The sequence below is a fragment of the Scophthalmus maximus genome, chromosome 15 (genome assembly GCF_022379125.1).
Source record: "Scophthalmus maximus strain ysfricsl-2021 chromosome 15, ASM2237912v1, whole genome shotgun sequence".
Lineage (NCBI taxonomy): Eukaryota > Metazoa > Chordata > Actinopteri > Pleuronectiformes > Scophthalmidae > Scophthalmus > Scophthalmus maximus.
In genome coordinates this window covers 17322458-17345130 of record NC_061529.1, presented here as the reverse complement: position 1 = coordinate 17345130, position 22673 = coordinate 17322458, and the positions used below count along the sequence as shown (strand labels likewise).

General features: G+C 41.3%; 1 protein-coding gene across 3 annotated transcripts; it reads right to left on the bottom strand.

The window, feature by feature from the left end:
* Positions 1–839: 839 nt before the first annotated feature.
* On the bottom strand, positions 840–22509 carry ttc7b (tetratricopeptide repeat domain 7B). 3 transcript variants are annotated; one of them, XM_047337821.1, is made up of 23 exons: positions 22334–22509; positions 20129–20283; positions 19675–19750; positions 19430–19522; positions 18671–18834; positions 17179–17300; positions 16176–16254; positions 15523–15698; positions 15259–15322; positions 15013–15150; positions 14645–14833; positions 14313–14430; positions 13900–13957; positions 13344–13416; positions 12979–13139; positions 12753–12869; positions 11898–11989; positions 11138–11491; positions 8463–8513; positions 5981–6121; positions 4399–4601; positions 3881–3954; positions 840–3558 (listed from the first exon to the last, which is right to left on the bottom strand). In XM_047337821.1, exons 1-23 carry the CDS (start codon positions 22452–22454, stop codon positions 3411–3413), a joined length of 2967 nt encoding a protein of 988 aa, XP_047193777.1. In that variant the 5' UTR covers positions 22455–22509; the 3' UTR covers positions 840–3410. The 3 variants fall into 3 exon arrangements, with proteins under 3 accessions (XP_047193777.1, XP_047193776.1, XP_035466674.1); XM_047337820.1 differs by lacking the exons at positions 8463–8513; positions 11138–11491 and having other exon boundaries at positions 840–3333; positions 3406–3558; positions 11892–11989; XM_035610781.2 differs by lacking the exons at positions 8463–8513; positions 11138–11491 and having other exon boundaries at positions 11892–11989.
* Between the last annotated feature and the right edge of the window lie 164 nt (positions 22510–22673).

Below are 22673 nucleotides of genomic sequence, written 5' to 3'. Positions count from 1 at the left end.
CCCAAAAAAAGCCCAAAAACAACTTTTGATTGACTGAAAACAAGGAGTTCAAACCGCTTAAAACAGGTCTGTACTCTGCTCTCACCAACATGGCCGACGTTTTTCATAAGATTTTCTTCTGCAGCTTGAAGATAAACTGTTGGACAATGTCAGAGATGCCAAGATCATGCAGATATATAAGCTTTATACCTAAATGAATGTTTAAAATGGTTAATATTATCAATAATAATGATAAAGTTCACCTTACAATACAACAAAAATGAACACAAAAGTAACTAAACTAAGGATAATATGAGAATTGTTTACACAAAACCAAACATTACAATCAGAATTATGAGGCATAGACACCTTGCAATCATTTACTCAGATCAAATATAATGTGAAATATTTCCCTATGAGATTTAATGACATATGGAATTGTTCTGATTGGCCGTATATCATATCAAATATTTGTAAATAGGTATTGGTGCATATGTTTTGCACTGTTATTGCTTTTGTTAAAAGATGCTCCTGCGGGATGACCTGTCGGTGATACCTGAGAGCGCAGCAGGGACCTAGGTGGAGGAGGAGGTGGGGGTTGGGGGGATGACACTCAGCCTGTCAGTGTTGTAATCCTCTTATATTCAAGACACACAAAGGAGGACACACCTACCCACTGACAGACACACACCTGAGATAGTAACACACACTGTTGGCCCCCGAGGTCACAGCCAGAGGGAATACCCCACGCACGCGCACACACACACGCGCACACACAAGTATGAGTTGAAGAAACTACTTATTGGTGGACAATATTCAACGGATCAAATGACACAAAAAAGAACAGTAATGGACAGTTGTCATTTTTAATCAATTTTATTATCTTAGTCATTATTGTGATCTTCCTAATGTCAGTCATCCCTTTACAGCACAGAGGACTCACTGACAGAGCTCATACAGTATCTACAGACGCAACCGGTTCACCCCTTTCATTCCTCCGACAGCATGACACGGCAGAAAATAGAATTATAATTTACTCTCTAAAATAATAACATTAATATTACACTTGGAACAATCAAATATACAACGATAACTGTATTCATATCCCCCAAAAAATAGAAACTTAAAAAACCCCGCTATATTCATCTGGTTGTATTTGACATGACTGCAACATGGCAACACGATCACTGCGGTTGCATTTACACACAGCAGAAAAATCAGAGTTATGGCAAAGAACTAGATTTCCTCTATTAATAAGTACAAATTGTAAAAATTTGAAATGTTACGCCGAGCTGCAGTTTATATGAAACATAACCGGTCTTCTGTAACATTATCCATCTCTGTAGGTGCCGGTGGCCCTCTCATGTCTGTGACTGCTGGTGCTCATGCTAACAAGTTAGCTTTTCCAAATGAGTTGCAAGCTTTAAAAACAAAACATTTATCACCATGGAAATGGCATAAATTTCACTGCGACAGACATTTAGAAAATAGACATTATTTGGAGCTCATTAGTTTAGCTTAGCTTTAATTACCTGGCTCTGTGCGGAAACTACAGAATCCAATTCCCAGCATCTCCACAATTAAATAATAACATATTATTAAAAAAAAATTCTGTTTGTTTCTTCAGGTTTTTCTCTTTTTCCATACAGTATTTTCTGTACAGATGAAACCAGATACAATATGTTATGTGAGTGAGCTTTACATAGGCTGGTAGGTCTGTTACCATTGGACAAAGCCAGGCTAGCTGATTTCCCCTGTCTCCAGTCTTTATGCTGAGCATAGCTAGCAGCTGCTGGCACTAGCTTCATATTTATTGCACACATTATGTCATATAATTAATCTCCTCATCTTACGCTCAGCAAGAAAGCAAAACAAAAGTGTTAATATCTAAGTCCTTAATTTCAGTGATTCCCACAGGGAACCTGAATGATACCGTACATATCAGGAATATTTGTAAATACGGTTTAAAGAAGGAACATATAAAGGCTGTACACATTAGATCACATGTGCTTCATTTTATAGCTTGCCATTCCTTGAACATTTTCTATTAAAGGTGACATATTATGCAAAATTTCAGGTTCATACTTTTGACTTGTGTTACCACTTGAAAAGGTTAACATGCTCTAATGTTCACAAAAGGCTTCAGCGTTCTCAAACTGTCCATTCCTGCAGCTCCTCTTTTCACCCTCTGTCTAAAACCCCTGGATTTCTTTAAGTCTCGCCCCCAATATTCCCCAGTCTGCTCTGATTGGCCAGCTGGCCCAGTCTATTGTGATTGGTCAACCGATTTCAATTATGTAGAAAATGTCACGTCCCTCACTGGAGAAGTGGAGATTCTCAGATTGCACACTGGGTTACCCCAAAAGAGTAAAACTGTGACATCACAGTGGGAGAGAAATCTGAACCAGTTGTTCAGAGCCAGGCTGTTGGGTTTAGTCACAGTTTGTGGGCCGGCAGGCTCCACAGATACACACATTTATGTGCACAAACACTGAAAAAGGGATTTATGCATAATATGTCACCTTTAAAATCTGATCTTGTGTGTGTAAATGCAGCCAGTGTTTTGGCATTTAGATTTTTACTGATTGATTATTCAGTGATCTGTTGATCGTGTCTGTCTGTATTCCAGTAGACTCTCAAAGATGTGGCAGTCCTGAGCCAGTACAGTAACCGTTCTCTCCATGTATGAGCCTACGTACAGGTGTGTTTGAGGGAGTGAGATTAACAGTAACATTTGGCCTGTAAAGGACAAATAAAATAAATTTGTTGCCTGCCTTTAATCAATATTTGTCCCATTTACTGGCTCTACCCTCAGTGCGTGAAAGGAAAATGAAATCATGTGCGTGTGTTTTGGTAGTCAATAACACGTAAACGAAATGTAAACTCTTAGGCTTCTGAATGCTAGCAATGCAGGATTTGAATCTTATTTACATTTGTGAACAGGACGACAAGCACACAAACACACGCACACACACGGACACACAGCGTAGTACAGATCACATACAACCACACGCCAATATGCACAAGCATGTCGGCACACATACACAAACATGGGTGTACATGCACAGACGCAAACGGACACAAAGAGTGCAGATCGACATAAAGGAGCAGTGTATCGGCACAGACATATGCCCTCATAAACACAGACACACACACACACACACAGAGTCAAGGGTCACAGCCACAGCAAGGCATGTTGGGAAGGTTGGGTTGGGAGAAGTGGTTATGGATGTTTACATGTATTATTGGCATTTCTTAAGTGTGTGTATGTGTGTCTGTGTCTGGCTGTAAAAACCTTGTGCAAGTGTGCGCAAGCCACATCCAGGCATGCTGTGTGTGTGTGTGTGTGTGTGTGTGTGTGTGTGTGTGTGTGTGTGTGTGTGTGTGTGTGTGTGTGTGTGTGTGTGTGTGTGTGTGTGTGTGTGTTTTTCTCATAGTGCTCTGGGTATGATGGTGAAGGGCAGAATGGGGCTGCTGGCCTCCAGCTCCAAGGCGGTGAGGAAACACTCAGTGGCAGCTGCAGCGTTTCCCTGAGCCTGCAACACCTCACCCAGACTGTTCCACACGTCATGAGCCGTACTGAGGAGAGAAGAGAAGAGGAGAGAAGGGAGGGGAGAGGAGAGGAGATAGGAGATAGGAGAGAGGAGGAGAAACGGGAGAAAGGGGAAACAGGAAGAACGGATGAAAGAAAAGGAAAGGTTAAGAGAAGAAAGTATAACACTCAAGTATACAAAATTATAACAACACACACACACACACACACACACACACACACACACACACACACACACACACACACACACACACACACACACACACACACACACACACACACACACACACACACACACACACACACACACACACACACACACACACACACACACACACACACACACACCTGTTGACCTGCACAGCATCCCTCAGGACTTTTTCAGACAGACTGTAGCGCTGCAGCTGATGGAGAATCAGACCCTGTGGAGAGGCAGAGACACATCGATGAGGAATTAAAAAAAAAAAAGATAGGAGGAGAGGGAAAAAAGGGGAGAGAGGAAGAACATCCAAAGGAAAATTGACTTTATATATTGATATATAAATGCTGTAAATCCCATGAATTGTAATTTAGGTTGAGGTCATACTGATCACGCTGATGGTTCTTTGTTCTCACTAAAAAGTGACTGTAAAGTGTTTGGCGACCACTTTTCAAACACAAAAGGAGGAGACACCGTTCCCTTTGTTCAGAGATGGTCTGGCAGGACAGTCCCGCGAGACTATGGCCAAGTACATAAAACACACAAACCCTCGGGCTGTGCGGATTTGTTCTGTTCTTAAGAGACCAAACACAGGCAAGAGCCAAAGGAGAACGTCTGAGAGAGAGAGAGAGAGAGAGAGAGAGAGAGAGTGTGTTGTACGTATTACCAGTCTCTGCATGGTCTTGACATGCGTCGGGTTAATGGACAGGGCCTCCTCGTACCAGCGCTTCGCCTCGTCTATGTTGCCTCTCAGCTCAGCGATCTGCCCCTTCATGTACAGCACATTATGGGATGTAGGGAATAGGTTGGAGGCTTCCTGTGTGCACGCCGAGGCCTCGGCAGGTTTTGACATGCCGACGTAGACCTCGGCTGTCGGAGAAACATAGATGGCAAAAGAGATATTGCAAAAGGATGTTAAACCCATAGTCACATAAACAAACTGAATCAGGGCAGGAAGTCTGATTTGTTTTGTTAAAAACAGCAGTTTCACACATCTAATTAGTCTGATATAATTGCTGTGGGACAAAACAGTTTTAGTTAATATATAATAATAAAAATTATGAATACAACTACACTGCTCAAGCTTTTGAAAATTAAGACCGCATTTCCCTTAAATACTGATGTGGCACGGTACAAAGAGGAGGCTACCCCACAGACAAGCAACTAAACCTCTCGGACTCAACAGTAGTTACATATTTTAACAGACAGAGGAAGTGATTTTGATCTGTCCGCCTGTCTGTGCTACGATGGGAAGATTAGCTGGAAACGACTACCTCTGACAGGAAGCTGCTAGAGAGATGACCTGACAAAATCTGTGTGTGTGTGTGTGTGTGTGTGTGTGTGTGTGTGGTGTGCTGCCTGCGTCTTTTCACATGTACTCTGCTAATTTTTGCGTTTGGAGCCAAACTTAAAGGGACATTCTATTCGGTGTGATTGCAGATACCTTCAAATTGCCCTGAAATACAATGCTGCAAAGCTAATGGCAGTACACTCACTACGACTTCAAGTACATCTGTATACAGAACGACCAGCACAAAATGTTTTCAGTTACTGGGTAATGGAAAGGTATTCATTTACTCTAGAGCCCGACTGATATATTGGCTGGCCGATAATATCGTCCGATATTAGCCTTTCACAGACATATCGGCTGATATGTTTAGAGCCCGACCGATATTTCCGGGCAGTTAACGATTACGATTATTACTAATCTAAGAGACCAATAACCGATATTTGAAACAGATATTTGTCTGCAGTTAAAAAAAAGTGTCAAAAGGCGTCAACATTTTGAATGATGCAAAACCTTAACACAAAACTTTGTTGAAATTCCTTACAGTATATCTTTAATTCAAAAAAAAAATCCCACAGACTTTATCGGCTCGACCCCTAGTACATGAGCCTACAGGATATAACAGGTGAGTTTTTGTGAGTTTTTGTTTTACTAGCCTTATACAACCAACCCATTCAGGTAAAAGTGTCCTGATTAGAGACTTTGTAACTCTCAGAGTTTTTTAATCCCATGTTAATCCAGCCTCCTATTGAAGATTAAGGTAAATGTATGATACAATTTTTTTAAATTTTATGTGACTGTGGTAGGAAAAACAATCACTATCTCATCTGGTCTTGCTCTCTTTTAAAAACCTGTTTAAAGATGACAAAATACCATTTAAAAATAGAGCATAACCATCAGCCCAATGTGTGTCTGTTGAACACTCACACAGTGAATGTGAAGAAACATGTGCATACTGTACCTGCATGCAGCCAGATCTGGGCCAGGGTCATCCAGGGGTGGAGGGGTCCATGTTTGGGAGCGCTGCTCTGCAGGGAGGAAGCTACCTCAGACAGGGCCTGCTCCACACGACTGGCCGCAATGGAAGTAGCGTGCACCGAACCTGGAGGAACAGAATTAATTACCAACCACAGCACACACGCCAATCCTCTGTAAGTACCGACTCATCACTACGACAGCGTTAGCAGCCGCGTGACACGATGCAGGGTTTTTAAGTCAACCAAGCTGCAGATTTCACAGATTTCCACAAATCCAGAAAGAAATAAGAGCTTTTTGTTGAAATCTGGAGCGTTCGGTTGCGGTAAAAAAGAGCCAAAGACTCTGGGCCCGCATTCGGCACACGGTGTCCTGTGCACTACAGCCTCGGATCGGTCCACACCATTCCACACGGTGCAACACACAAGTGTTATGGCCCTGGATTAACCAGCTTAGAATGAATTAATATCCGCGCCAGCATGCGACGGCACTGCATCACTCGGCTGATTAGTAATCAAAAGAAGTGTCTCTGTGACAGGTTGTCACATCAGATTTTTGCAGGGATGCAAAATGGTGTCCGCACTGGACTGCAGACGCCAACTGGGTTTCTCTCAAATGTTACATATCATCACGTGAACCTGAATAATATCCTGTCACCGAAAGGAAACACCCCTGCAGCACAGTTCACTTTGGTGCACAAACGGAACACGTGGTCGTCGAGCCTAAACACAGTACAGCTAAATGTGGTACCTCCAACAGATATGTCGGTGAGGTTTGCCATATTAATTTCCCCAGTGTGACGTGTTTAAACTGTGTTGAGCGGAATGTATGGACGTGCAGGAGAGAACTGGGACGAGCCTGTAGCTGAGCTCTGGACACTATGAAGATAGATTTGGGGTGGATTATCTCTTTAAAGATGATAGTTTTCCATATTTTTGATAGACTGAATTCTGTTAGCAGAGCTGTGTTAGAAATTTTAATAATATAAAATATATTTTCCTCATTAAAACTAGATTTCCTCTCCTGTTTGATTTGTTGTAACGTCTGGTTGAGGGTTGTCATGCTAGAAATTTCTTTAAAAGAAAGGAATTACGAGACGAATATGTGGCAGACAACTTTTTTGCTTTGGGCTTCGGACCCGTTTTATTCCATTGAACTGTCAATTATAGCCTAGAAAGGATAAGACGACACAAAGATATTCCCTCCTATCCTGAAACGCAGACTGAATTAGCAGCAGGCTTTCATCTGATAAAAGAGAGATTTCCTGACCCCTTCTCTTCTAGTTCTAGTCTCACATTCAGTCTGTCATGTTTAACTACACCAATATGAATAGGGAGAGAAACTGCCCATATGTTGAAGATAAGTGATATAAGAATAAAAACGTGTGTGTGTGTCTCAAGAGAGGGCAAGTGTGTTGCTGATAAGTGGATTTAGGAAATACTATAAGGATCTCTCTCTCTTTCACACACAACACGAACACATTTAAAGCTGAGTATAATGATTTGAAGGGCAGACTAAACAAAGCATTAAATGGCAGCATGCTGCAGCCCAGTACATTTAAAGTCTATAGTTAAAATAGAATAACATGCATTTTTTTCCCCTAATTATCATATTGATGAAATGTATTCTTTCTTTTTTTGCATGATGTTGTCAGCCAGTTTACCCATGGGTTAAACAACTCACTTCTAACATAAGGCATTTCATTTTTCTCTCCAAATCTACCTGCTCGTGGTGCGGAGCTGGTTCTGTGTGTTTCCCCCTCTTTGTTTCTACTGTCATTCACATTCAGATACACAACAGGTACTTTTACCTTGCGAGTAGATGCACAACTTACTCAATTGTGGGTATAATAGGGGGAGAACCAAATAAATCTCGATAATAAATGCAGAGTTAAAAACAATTTATATTCACTTTCTTCTACACATCATCCAATATTGTTTTCTTCTTCGTCTGGAGCATTTCTTTCTTTATCTTATCCCTTATTGTAGTTTTTCACAATAGCCTGTTAAACCGCAATCCAAATGAATTATGGGGCTACAGCAAACATTTTTTGTGACCATTAGTAACCTGTCTCATGTCAGCAGCACAGATATTATTATTATTGTTAGTCAATTACAGTAATTTACAGCCACATTTCCCGTCTTGCCCTCCTGTGTGCTGTTGTTTTTTTGCTTTCTCTTTTGATTTACTGAGAAAAATACTCGTCAAAAGTAAGCTCTTCATCTGCCTTTAAAGAATCAATCTCCTGAACTCACTGTTTTCCTTTAATATACTTACAAGCAACCCTCATCCAAACTTCTGGCAGACATTAAGTTAAAGCAGAGGATATATGTACATATTGTCTTTGAATATATATTGTATATATATTTGAACCCCATCAGGAAAATGGAAGGTCACCGGGGACCATGGACGGACAGAACAATGGGTGGGATAGGGAAAAGTCAGACGGATGTTAGATGGCTACTTACAAACAGAAAACATGGAGGAAAAACCAAGAGTGTTAGCGTCGTGAAGGCCGCCTTGAAAAATAAATGTAGGGATTTGGGGGATGGGGGGAGGGGGCAGAAAGATGACTGTTAATGACTGAAAGAGTAGAAGAGAGAGAGAAGAAATACCTAAATCATTATGAGAAAAAAAAATACACTGATTCCACAGAGCAAGATTGTAGAGAACAGCAAGGCGTCAAAAGACCCAGGGTGTTTCAAACTTAAAAAAGAGGCAACTAAATCTATAGATTTAGATTTATAGATCTATATAGATAGCAACAAGCAGAGACGACATAAGGGCTGAAAGTGGGAAACATGACAAAGAAATGTGGCTGAAATGAAAACCCCTCCCAGAAACAAACAAAGAAGGACAAGGATACAAAAAAACAAACAGCTGGGGAGATAGATGTGAAGGGACAGTAGAGTAAATCTGTGAAAAAATATTTCCAGTTTAAAAAAACAAAACACAACTGATCCGTAGATACTGGCCACACCAACTGTGAATGTGTGGTGTTTGGACCTGTGTGTGTGTGTGTTTGTGTGTGTCTGTGTGTGTGTGTGTGTGTCAAGTGGGTTATGTCACAAAAACATCAAGCAACTGCAGCAGCTACATCAAGGCTCATCTGCATTCGGATCCACACCCAAAGCATCCGTATACACACACACACACACACACACACACACACACGTTGGCATGCACCGATTTACAGCAAGCGTGACGACTATGTGTGACTATGGAGCACAGCTAATACTCCAGGTTTTCACTCGTGGGCCATTCTTGTGAGGTTTACACGGCCAGTCAACTTCCAAGATTCAACCTTGTCAACAACCTCAGCAAGGTCAAAAGTACAATAGTGACTGGCAACAGAAACATATGTAGACTTTTTGGGACATTGGCTTATTGGTCAATCTCACTAGGTGAGCGATGAGAAAAATTCTCGAAATGATCCGTGTATGCCCTGCAGGTTCGTCATGTTGACATGTTTCATGTCATGAAATGTTGACTTGGATTACAAAATAGGAACTAGTGACTTTAGTTGTGATTTGTCTATAGTTTGGGTTAGCTTACCCTATATTTTTCTTGTTGTCAACCAATGTAATTAAAAGACGACAACCAAAAAGAATTGATCTTTCAAATGTTACACTGTGGAGCCAAAGTCTGATAGATCGGATGTATCTGTGTCACAGAGCTCCAAAGTTCTTCAGAAATTACTGGGTTGCACTGGGTGATATGTTCCTTCATTACAGTAAAAATATACCCAACAAATACAGTTTTTATCTTAACTGTTTTGAGTTAAATTGGCTGACACCCACAAACATTAAACTATGTATATTTAAAGATTTAGGACTTAAAGGGGCAGCAAACAATTTCGGAGAAAGCTTGATTCTCTCTTTGTTGTTGTTGTGATTTTACTGCTCTGGCCGGGCCGCAAACCCACAAGCTCGGGTACAGGAGACTGACGCACTTACCATTAGGCCAAAGCCACGGAGTTGCAGCGCCACCCGCTAGCACATGTCTTAAGGTGTCAAGGAGGGATTTTTACTGCACTCGCAGTGTTCTGTGGTGTGGTTCGCACCTTTTTTTGTTTTTTTGATTTACAGAGCCTGGGCTGCGCTGAAGCGACAGCTAACATACTGTGAGGAAATATTCGCTGATTTTACAAAACGGATATTGCTTTAGAATCGCTTACTGGCCCTTTAAGGGGCTTAATGGGCTTGGTGCTAGGAGCCCCCAGCAGGGCAGCGAATATGTAATATTCTGAAAGGCAATACGACACAGTTGTTTTGGTCTTTTACAAGTTGACAGAATATTGACATTTTAAAAACATAGGGCTTTAACTTTAACTTGTGCATTAAAATCCTGTGTTGAGGTGTTGAACTTCTACTTGAAAGACAATCAGGGTAGACATGTGCAGGTTTCTCAACACAATTAACTGCTTGGTTTCACAACATAGTCCGAAATGCAGACAGATGCATTGCAAAACCAGCTGTGTTACTAATAAAGTGGTGAGATTTTACACTAACTGGCAAGTGTCGATACAAATATATTCAAGAGCATCCAAGCAAATATTCCAACATCAAATTTAAATCTTTACTTTGACATAAACAAGGACAGAGCCTGAATCTGTAAAAAGGAACGTAAGACTTGGTTACAGCCAAATATAACTTCTACCATTTCCATAGAAAGTGAAGGTGGCACATTAGGGAATACTGTACAGTGTACTAGCTCTACTCCACCACCACCACCAGCAGCATATAGAATCCGGGGGATTTGTCCTATCTCCTTGTAGATGTAGATGCTTCTCATCAATGAGTCAAATCAACAACACTCTCCGTTGCTTACCTTGGTACATTTTGTTTGTCACTTCCTTATTGAAATAGTTTTGACAGTAAAACTATAATGAGGTCCTTTTTTCATTTCAGAATTTTGACCCTACAGGGAAGACAGCTGTTGTTCTACTTTTTGGATATTGTTGAACTAATAATTACACTGATTAGCACAGAGCACCAGAGCAAAAGCATAATAGGAATGCACTCGTTACTATATGTGCAAATTATTCAAAGAACCAATCTCCCCAAACGAAATGTAATTGTGTCATTTTTGAGGTCACTCTCCACACCATGCTACAGGGCGAGTGGAAATGAAGGCAGATTACAGTTGGAGGAGAGCCGGTGGAGAGTGGCGTGGTTGCAAAACGAGTGAGTCCTGGCCTTGGTAGGTGCAGGCGCAAGAGGAGGAGGAGGAGGAGGAGGGGGATGGGGGGGATGAGGAGGAAGAGGGGGGAGAAGGGATTGGTTTTTGGGTGGTGGAAGTGGCGGAGGCTGGAGGATGAAGACAGGGGAGGAAGGGGAGGAAGGGGAGGATGGGGAGGAAGGGTAGGAAGGGAAGAAAGGGGAGGATGGCGGGGATGAGAAGGTTGAGAAGGTTGAGAAGGTGGAAATGGTAGATGGGGAGGTGGGGGAGACTGCCTCAGAACCAGAGTGAGAAGAGGAAGAGGCTGAGACAAAATAAAGGAAATAAAACAGCAATAAGTGAAATCAAACAAGGGATGAAGAAAGGAAATAAATATACAGTATGTCACTGGCACTCCAGGAACAATAATTATACAGATTAAAACTTAAAACAAATAGTATCACTAAATGAAGACGAAACTTGTCAAACCGAATTTAAAAAATCAAGAAGAATACAAATAAAACAACAACATAATATTGTTCCAGAAATCATAATAAAGAAGAGTGGGCACATTTTTCCACAGACATTCTGATGTCATCTGTCGCTATGCATTAAACTGGATTTATATCATAAAAGAAAGAAGAGGCCATAACTCACTCTTGATTCCCTTTGCATGATTTTATGAAAATTAGCTTATTTCTGTGTGTGTGTGTGTGTGTGTGTGCGCTTGTGTCTACCAGTCTCAGGGTCAGAGAAGTCAGGCAGAGTCATGGCGTTGAGCTGTCGTCTGTCTGCAATGGCTCTATCCAACAAGCTGCTGCCGCGACCTGAATCACTGCCACAAACAAGCATTTATTTACTCATGAGCACAGATATTAGGTTTATATTAGGCAATATTTAGGTTTATGAGTCTCCTTTTGTTTTTTAGAGACCTTCTCTAAGAACACAGTGTGAGCTTGAATGCAGTCAAACAGGAGGGTTGCACCAACTCTTTAAAGTGCGTCCAAAGTGTGTACTAAGAAGAGATTGACACTATATAAATTAAATAATAAAACACTTGTTGCACCATACAAAGTAGTTATTGTGTAATGACATAGAGACAACAAAATATTTACACCCGAAAAATGCCGGGTTTAACTCTCACATAGGTAATCAACAAAGATAACGTCATCTTGCATGCAACTTATTTCGATTTGAAAAGTCAAAGTGTAAATATGGTAAAAAAAAAAGGTAACCTTTCCCCAGTTAAGTTTAATATTATTCATAATTTGGCTCCAGCAAACTCTCATAATGCCAAACAACACTTCCTGTTTGAATAGTTGATTGCTTTGTTTTATACAGCGTATGCAGTATAAGTTGTTTCTTAGCAACAATTTCACACATTACTTAAGACTAAGTAAAGACTTGTTTGCTAAGACAATTTCCTCACGTTTCAATAGTGTTACCTGATTTAGGAAATCATTATAATGAAACAAGGAACTTAGAACTTAAAAAAATTGAATATCATTCGGAATGAAACCAAAACATACACACAAATATTTGGATTTTGGGAGTGTGTGTCTGTGTGTCTGTGTGTCAGTGTCTGTGTGTGTGTTTACCTGGGGTTGGTAAGGTTGTAAAAGCTCTTCCAGATTTGCAGCATGTGTTTACAGGTGAGCAGAGCTTCCTCTGGTCCTCTGCACATGGACTCCAGTTTGACCTTGGTATACAGCAGACTGCACGACACAGGCACACACTTAATCTGAAGCCATGTCTAATGAAACAGGAGTAAATGGACACAAGTCTGCTTCAAAATGAAGCATAGAACTAGTGTGTGAAACTTACTTGAAGTTCTCCGGGTACTCGGACAGGGCCATCTCTATAATGTTGAGACCATCGTGATAGTGTTTCTGAGCAGAGAGCAGCAGGGCCAGCAGATGGAGGGAGTGGACATCGTCCCCTTGAAGCTGCAACGCCTGTCGAACATAGCCTAGTGCCTCTGGGATCTACAACACACACACACACACACACACACAGACTACAGGTTTTCACTACTGTTGGGATAAAAAGCATCACAGTAATTCGAAAGATTCCCTGAGAATTCCACGATGGCCCCCGACTTATGCTTGCTGACCTTCACCTCTAAAACCTCCACATTCATAGTAACTGTATCCTGTGTTAATTGTTATCACTACTTGACGTTGTCGTACCTGTCTGGACACAGCAAGCTGCAGCGCCAAGTAGAAGGCTGCTAGGTGGTCAGTGGGAGACAGACTCTGAGCTCTAAAGAGAGAGAGAGAGAGAATTTGTGTTCAGACAAATCACCCCCCGGGTCTCTGCAGGAACAAAATGGTGTAAGGGTGGAAAAGACCGCAAAGATGCAGAACGTGTAATAAATCAAAATAGATCACATTTCAATATTTAGACATAGTTAACAACTACAATACCATATGAATGAATGAATGAATGAAAAACACGAAAGGAAATGCTGCAGCATTGCAACAATGTAAAAGGTAATGCATTATGTATTACCTGCAGTATGTACATATTAAGTATGTATATATTAAGACCATTTACATTGTGTGCATTATTAGCTGCACACTTTATAGAAATGTCCAGGGGGAATAATTAAACACATGTATATAGATAGCGCCAGTGTTCAAGAAGGTTTGCATTACAACCACACTCTCACGCTATATTAATGGATGGACGTTGATGGACCAAATTGGTGCTGTGAAAACTAATTCTGAGGAATTTAGCCCCTACCTCTGGAAGGCTCCCAAAGCTTTCCTCTGGTAGTCCTCCTGTGTGCTTCGTAAGGACCCTGAAGAGAAGCAGACACAGGGACAGAGACAAACAATCAGCTACATTATACAGCAATACACTCAAGAGTCATTTGAGAGAAACAACAGCATTTACTGGACTCTGGTGTCTGAAGTCGTGACGTTTCTCTTGTTTGAAGAAAAAACGGACACATGCTTTTTCCAATGTGAACAGATGAAATTTCTATTGGACTTGACATCACATTCACAATGAAGTTGGCTGATTATCCATACCTCAAACCAACATAGTAACAAATGTTAACCCTAATTCCTTCAAGGTAAGTAACACACAATTTTGGAAGATCCTTTTTAGGATGTGCGATTAACTGTACAAACAAACACAAATTCCATACTTACCATCAGTGGCTTTCAGGCTGTAAACAAGCCCGATAGCCAAGAAGCCTTTGGCTCGGAACTCGGCGGCTTTCTCCCCCATGTCAATCACCATCTTTGCAAAGCACTCACCCTCATCCAGCTGAAATGTTGGTGAAGACAAACATAATGAGAATGAGAACAGAAGGGAAGAATTCAGCAGGAGAAAATTTAAATAGCTTTCAGAAGACAAAGCGTTTTTTATGGTTTGACAGAGAAAACTGACCGACTAGTGTATACATGCAAGGGTGACAAAATCACTGAGAAGCTTTGCTAGCTAGGTGTGATTGAGTTCATCTCTGCAAGATGACCCTTACCCAGTGCAGGGGTCCGATACACAGTTTCACAGCCAGCAGTGGGATGGTGGGGTCGTCAGGCTTCAGACGAATACACTCCTTGAGGACCTTGACAGCACGCGCAGATTTGCCGGCTGCCATTAGTGACAGGGCAAGCTGGTACCACAAATGGAACTCCTCAAAGGCAAACTTCATGGCCCTCTCCAAACACTTGACACATGGGAAACAGGACACATTTCATCAGCGTTATTAGGGGTTCCTATCACTTTCATCAATGCTGCTGTAGAGCCAATTCGATTTTAAAAAGACATTCACGTGTTTGGGAGGATAAATATTGGTGTGTATGGCCTTAAACATTTCATAAGCACTACAATAGTAGTATTATTCACCTCCGACAGCATCTCATATTGCCCTCTCCTGCCCAGAGCTATGGTCAGCAGGTCGTACACCACAGAGGCAGACTGCAGGCTGATTATTCGATCATTGTTGTGTTCAGGAATTCTGCTCAGTACTGCATCACGGTTAGCCTGAAACACACACAAGCGTAGACTTTGGTTTATAGTTGTCGAAACCGAACCGTGCGAGCATTCCATCACCTATACGACCCATTGTTTTAAGGTTGTTTGTGTTCTCACCATGGACTCACTGATGAGCAGCAGCAGCAGAGCTTCTTCTGTGTTCTCCTGAGGGCAAAACAGACTGGGAGGGAGAGAGATGCACCAAGAGATTTAGAAAGATGGGAGAGGAAAATGAGAATATTCAGAGAAGTGATAAAGGAGACAATGGAGAGGGCTACTGGTGTAAAAAAATTACATGGGCAACAGATACTTTAGAACCACGTTGGCGATTTTGCGCTTGATTCTCCCAAGTTTAGCGTCGACAAACACATTATCACTTACTTCTCCCCCGAATACACTCGTGGGCGCCGGCTTAAGCTGTAGTTCTTGCTGCGAGTGTGTCCTTGCCGCGTGGGATCGTCCAATGGCGACACCGTGGGCGGGTCTTCCAGAGGAGACCAGTAACTCTGTTCACACATTCCTCTGAGCAAGATCTCTGCAAGCTGTCTGGCTATGGTCTACACACGCACACGCACACGCACACACACACACGCACACACGCACACACGCACACGCACACACACACACACACACATTACGGCTTACTTTACTTCTAATTTAGAAACAGTCGTCTGCCATAATATGCTAAAAACATACACATCTCACATTTTAATTTTTATTCTTCAGACTGAAGCGGTTCATATATAGATGGATATAAAAGGGAAGCAGCAACACGTTTAAAGGAATAGCTCCACCTTTTAAGAACATGCTTATCTGCTTTATTGCCAAAAGATAGATGAGACAATGTATATGACTCGTCCGCCTGTCTGATAAATACAACGCTGGAGCCGGGAGGGGTTTAGCTTAGGAGGCTTTATCCAACTCTTATCAAGAAAGCTAAGAACTGTTTTTCCCAAGATTTTCCTTCAAGTAAAACTGATGAGGAGCCTGAGAAACGTGAGGTGTAAACATGTCACTTTACAAAAGTCACTCACCATGCGCAGGTTCTGGGTGGTTCTGTTCTCAACAGCCCGAAGAATCTCTCGAAACCGGCCCACACCATGTGTGAGGTTGCTATGGCAATATAGACAGGTAACGGGAAGAAAATAATTTGTCAGAATCTGTAGTGTGCAAGGGTACAAGATAATTCAAAACAAGGGTACATATTCGGCACTATGTCCAAAATATTACTTTGTGAGTCAACAGTGGATATTTAGGAGCATCAATAGCAGATGTTTCTTTAGTTTTAAGATGACGTCTAAAGGTGATGTTATAAAGCCAAGAAGCAAACTACACCACCAATAATAACACTCATGTTTCAGGACTTAGAACCTTTGTTTGTTCATATTTTGTAAATACTTCATGCTGTTGGCTTCAAAAGACAACACCTTGTTATATTCAGAAATGGTGTGAGGTGATGACAGTAAACAGAGTAAATTACTTGCTTTATAATGGATTTCCTAACCCTATACCAGAATTTAATTTGGATGAGTGTCTAGATCTTTTAGGTTCTGTCTTTTTTCCCTTTCCTGACACTGGAGTGACTCCATTGCAAAAACTGCGAGTGAGAACTGAAAAAATACGGATTTCACCCAGTCCACTGCAAAGCATTTGTTGCATTTTCAGTTGTGACAGTCATGCTGTACTCAAAACAACAACAGTGTGGGAACAACCTTCTGCTGCACTGCAAATGTTATTTAATAGTGTTCACGCTTTCTAGTTTTAAACCACCTGTCAGCAGCTTTGTTACACCATCACTGCACAGTGGGCGGAAAGTGCCCACAAAGGGTTTTTCTTCGTGTCTGTTTGAGCAACTGACGCCCTTTCAAAACTAGAACACAGATCAGACTTTAAAAGCAGAGTAAATAAAGTTTAAAAAGAAGTTTTCTAGTGATAGAAGTAACAGGCAACACTCTGATTTTCCCAATTCTTTCCTTTACCTGCCTCTTACAGTATATGTATCTACATATGTGCAACTGTCTGGTTTCCCTCTCTCACCCATTCTTGAAGTGGATGACGTGGGCTCTCTGCAGGCCCGTCTCCAGGAAGTAACCCAGCTCCTGGTCCAGGGCTGTCGGCCCGGGCTTTGGGCTGCGGTTCTGAATCCCTGCTGACAACGCCTGCAGAAGGACACGTACAAATAACTTGTAAAAAAAATTGTAAGACAAAACAAAGAGAACGTTTGGCCAGTATAGAAGAATTAGGGCCACACAAGTTCTCAGAATTCAGATTTTTTTAGCTCCGAATTCTGACTTTATTCTCAGAATTCTGACTTTATTTTCAACATTCTGACTTTAAACTCAGAATTTATTCTCAGAATTCTGACCACTTATCTAAATCAATTTTTTGTAGAATGAAAAAAATCCATGTCAATGAGGTATCGATGCTAAAGGTTGGTTATCTGCTTGATAAACAGCGGCCAATGACAGGATGAAAAATAGGATTTACTAAAAATAATGAGCTGTGGTTAGTCATCTTTGTACAGCTACATACATTCAGACCGACAATGTCACACCAGCTGCGTTGCAAACTGTCTTCAGATAAATCAAGTTCTGTCTAGCTGTGTGGATATTCTCAGGGGAAAACACAGGGTTGTATTATTCTTTATTGAATCTAATTCAAGATTCAAATATGCTTACTGCTATGATATATTTTTTTGTGTGAAAGACTTGAAAGAATGTACAGTTGTATAATAATGAGGTTGGAATAGAAACATAGCAATTAGGCTGAAGATAAATTCAATTGTGAAAGAAGCCAAATTGGCAACTATTTGACCACAGATATCGTGGGTCTTTTTCAAGCAAAAATGCCCCAAATTGTCTATTTACAGCCTCTGGATTGTGAAGATTTGTTGCTTGTTTTGTTTAATTCGATTGTTTATGGAGTATTTTGGGTTTTGGACTGGTGGACAGTCAAAACTGACGTTCAGAGAGTTTCATTGGTTTATGACATTTTATAGACGAAATGATAAATCAAACCATTAAGAAAACAATCAGCGGATTAACTATTAATGACAAAACAAAACAATTTGTTGCAGCCCTGGACCATACCATATTCTAAATTGTTTTAACTACCCCTTCACTTTACCCTGTTATTTATAATCTAAATATATATATTTTTAATATTCCTGCTACTCGCACTGTTTCTGTCTCTCTGTACCACAATCAAAACCTTCTGTTGGAGGAGTTTATATGGAATATATGATTACAAGCATAGTATTGTTGGGAATCTTTCATTCGTATCCTTTCGTCTTTCATTGCAGTTTATCGATGCTTGCCAGCTCAGTCTGTGTTTTCGAAGGGACGATCTCCAATTAAAGAGGAAGAGGTTTGCCAGCTGGTTGTCATGGGTGGTAATGCATTAGTCAAACCTGCACACTGTCACTACAATATTCATAAAACCACAGTGAAAGCAAGGGAGTCCAGGCTAACAAGATATTGACATGATCAAAAAGTATTCAAATTTCTCACACACACGCACGCACACAAACCTTCTCAGCCTCCTGCAGGTAGAGAAGAGCGATGTCTCCAGACTTTTCGTAGCATGTGATGATGTCCTGATCTCTATCTGTTGTGCTCCTATTGGACGATGGAGACCCAGTGTTCTTATTGGACAGAGATGGAGAGGCAGCTGGGACCTTCTCTAGACACAGTCCTGAGGGGAGAAGAAGGAGCAAGTGACCAGGGCGACAAGAGAGGAAACGAAAATGCGACAAAGGCTGGGTCAATCTCAGTATCTGGTATTCAGTTTAGCTTCTTAATGCATTAGTATATAGAATTTAATATTTTAGTTTGGTGTTGTTTTTAGATGATCATCTTGTCCTGCGGATGTTTTCAATACAATCTGCTTTGCACCTCAAAATATGATAAATATTTTACAGTCAGCACATTTATATACGAGTATCAATAATGAATATTGAGTTCAATTGGCCAGATGAAATGCATTCTGTTTCACTGACAAACTAATGACATCAAAAAAGAAAAATGTCAACTGAACATACGTTATTTAGCGAAGCTGGTTGTGTGTCTGTAATACTCTGTCTGTATACATTAATTCACATTGCTCAATGTGTTCTACCACAGCCGTTGATCTGCAGTGACACTGTGACACCCTGTGGAAGGAAGTGGTACTGCAGAGATTGAGGCAAATTGGACTGATGGCAGGTGAGGTGGCGGTAAGGACACAAGACATAAAACGATAACTGGGTGAATCCGTGTGTGTATGTGTGTGTGTTTGTGTATGTAGACACCTTTGGTAGCATAGGCCTCTGCTATCATAGAGAGTCTATACACAGGAGCTCCCACCAGCTGCATGTCTTCCAGGTTCACCCTGCTGTAGTGGCCTGTCAATACACAAGTATTATGTTAAAGAATATACACCAAAGGATGATTTGATAAAATTAAAGGATTCAAAACAACAAAATAGTGTGTATTTTAAATTGTTCCTAACCAAAATATATTTGTCATATTGATCAGTGGTAATTGTGTGGATTACCTAAGGCATCTCTGTATTCTCCCTCCACATAGCAGAGTTTAGCCATCAGCAGGCTCACTTCCTGCAGGTAGTCGGCCTGTGGAACAAAGAATGTTATGTTAGTGTTATGATAGAGACAATGTTCCAGTTAATAGCAAAGGGGTTTTCCAAAGAAAAAATGTCATGCACTGGGTTTCAATCTGTTCTGAAATTTCTGTGCTGTACTGTACTAACCCACAATTTATCTAGCACTAAATAATGGCATGACTACCCCCAGAACATTAAATCTAACTGCCGACATTTCAAAAATGGCATTGGCTATTCGATACAAAATAAGAAAATAAATAACTAAGAAATAAGAAAACTTATTTGTGGCTACACAGGCAAGTACCAGACTAAGTCATTCACCTTATCAGTCAGTCAGTCAGTCAGTCAGTCAGTCAGTCAGTCAGTCAGTGAACCAATCAATGTTTACCTTGAGGTTTCCTCTGTCTAGAGCAGCAGTGAGGTGTTTCCTGACCTCCACCAGTTTGGGTCGTTGGCCCCTGGGACTGGCTCCCTGTTTGATGGGATTCTCCTTCAAGTACGTCTGAAGCTTACATTCTCCAAGCAACAGCTCCCCGAGGTCATCTACACATACACATCCAAAAAAACACAAGTGTGAAGACTCTACTATCCACCACTTTGACAGGCTTCAGATGAATAAGATATGGGTCAGCCTTGAGTCATATAAAGACATATATGTTTAATCTGGGTAAAACTCGATGACTGTAGAAGGTTTTAGAGTCAATCTAAAGTGAACTGATGTGCAGTTAGATTAATTTATGGCATCAATATAGGAAAATGACAATGTGTCCCCTTTAAGTGTTCTCCTTGTTGCCAGTTTGATTGAGACTGTAGGAAGCAGATCAACAGGCAGAGAAATGCTCGCACACATACCGGCCCAGGATTCAAAATAACGTGAGTGTGTTTAGCTGTTCAACATTGTGAATTGACCACTAATCCTGTTATTCAACACTTTAAACTGATCCCAGTCAGTGACCAGAGCCAATAGCTCTCATATGCCAAAGTTCAATCATGCAGACATTCCACAATGATGGCATTTTCCATAAGGGTCATTATTTCTACTGCAATATTCACAATCTTCCACAATTGCAAAAATATTAGGTAAAATCATGTTTTTGATTACTGGAACAACAAAAACATAAACTGTTCAGTTTCAGTGTATGTTACGATCTCATTTATTCTGTGCAATAGTCACATGTCGGTGCATTTCTCAGCTAGGCAAAAGTCTCGTTGGCTGTTCGATTTGATCACTGATCCTGCCAGGAGATTTAAAAACTACTATTTTCATTTTACAAATTAATCTACCTTCTGTTTACTATAATGCCTCTGATTTTCTTCATCCTCAAAACAGACAAGGAGCCTTTTCCCCCTGTCAACCATTGGCTGTCGTGTGTTGCTGTGTGGTTTTTACAACAATTGGGGTTTCACTCTTGCCACTGATTATTAATAACTGCTAATATACTGCTATACAGGGATCTTGCCGGGGACCCTAATAAGAAATATCAATCACGTTGAAAGTATTTATGGTAGTGAAAAGAATTAACTAGGCTGTTGCCAGTGGTGTCAGCATCACACTGAAGTGTCTTCATCGTGACTGGATAATTATATTTGGCAGTCTATTGGCTCAGGAATCATTGTGTGAATGTAAAAAGTTATGAGAATATATTGTTAGTGCGAAAGCAACACGACGTTGATGACGCCATATGTACACAAGTGGGACGTTACATGGAAAAACGTATTCAAAAATAAGAAGCACTGTGTGTGTGTGTGTGTGTGTGTGTGTGTGGCGGGAGGGGCAGACATTATTTGTTCAAATGTAAAATTAAAATGTTATAAAGTCGTTATCATTAAGCTTGATAATGTACAGTGAGTGGCGCAGTTAACCATTCAGAGGCATTAGCTTACAGTTTGACAGCTAGCATGTAGCGATCACGCACCTTAGCCGCACAGCAAAACCGAGCTAGCTGCGATGCGAGCGCATCCTTTACAGGTGTGCCAGATTTGGAGTGTTTGGGGTTTTCCTGGAGCAAACGTGTGAGGAAATAACTCATTACTGGAATCTCCTGATAAATTCGGCATTGAAAATGAATTCAACGGAGCGTGTTTCGTTGAAGTTAAAACCACAACTGCAAGACGCGTTGGTTCGCTAACATCCAGCTGGTGGTGGACGGGGGCAGCGAGCAGAACTCTGGCATTTTACATATCTTTGTTGATGCGAGTCGACATTTGGTAAAAAAAACGACGTTAGCCTTTCGAACTAATTCAAGAAAAGACAATTTAAACCTAATGACAGATTTCCGATTCTGAGGTTCCTCTTGACTGGTGCTGGCTGAGCGAACCAGGGACCTGAACTGTCAGGTCAGAGCACGGGAGCTAATTGTTAAGAGTCATAGTATTGCATCTTGAAAATCAAAGTAACATTATCTCGGTGTGTTCGGGTTAAGGGTTAAACACTGTGACCTTCATTAGCAAACTGGTACCAAGCAGAGCACAGTGTTGGAAAACTCCCACGTAGCATCCGCGACCGCTGCCAGGAAGTGCCGAGGACTCAGACCAGGGAGGAGGCCCCGCAGGTTGGATGGACGAGCCGCGGGGAAAGGCACACATTTCTTACCGTTCGATATTAGTTTGGCCGAGAGCTGTCGTACCAACTCCGGTATCTTGTCCCATTGACTCTCCGAGCGGCACCGCTCTATCTCGGTCTCCAGTCGTGAGCCAGACTTCCTCGCTGTCATTTTCGCGAGCGCGGTTGACTGGACCAAAACACCGGAGACGATCCCTGCCGACGGATGTCAGGCTAACCGGTAGCTTCCGGTCAGTGCTTTCGAAATAAAGCTTCGGTTAAAGGTTTGAAGAAAAAAGCGTTACGAGCGAAAGCGTTCTAAACTATAATCAGACACCAAAAGGAATAATAAATGACTTCTTCACCAGAACAAGGCCTGGTAATTGGAACC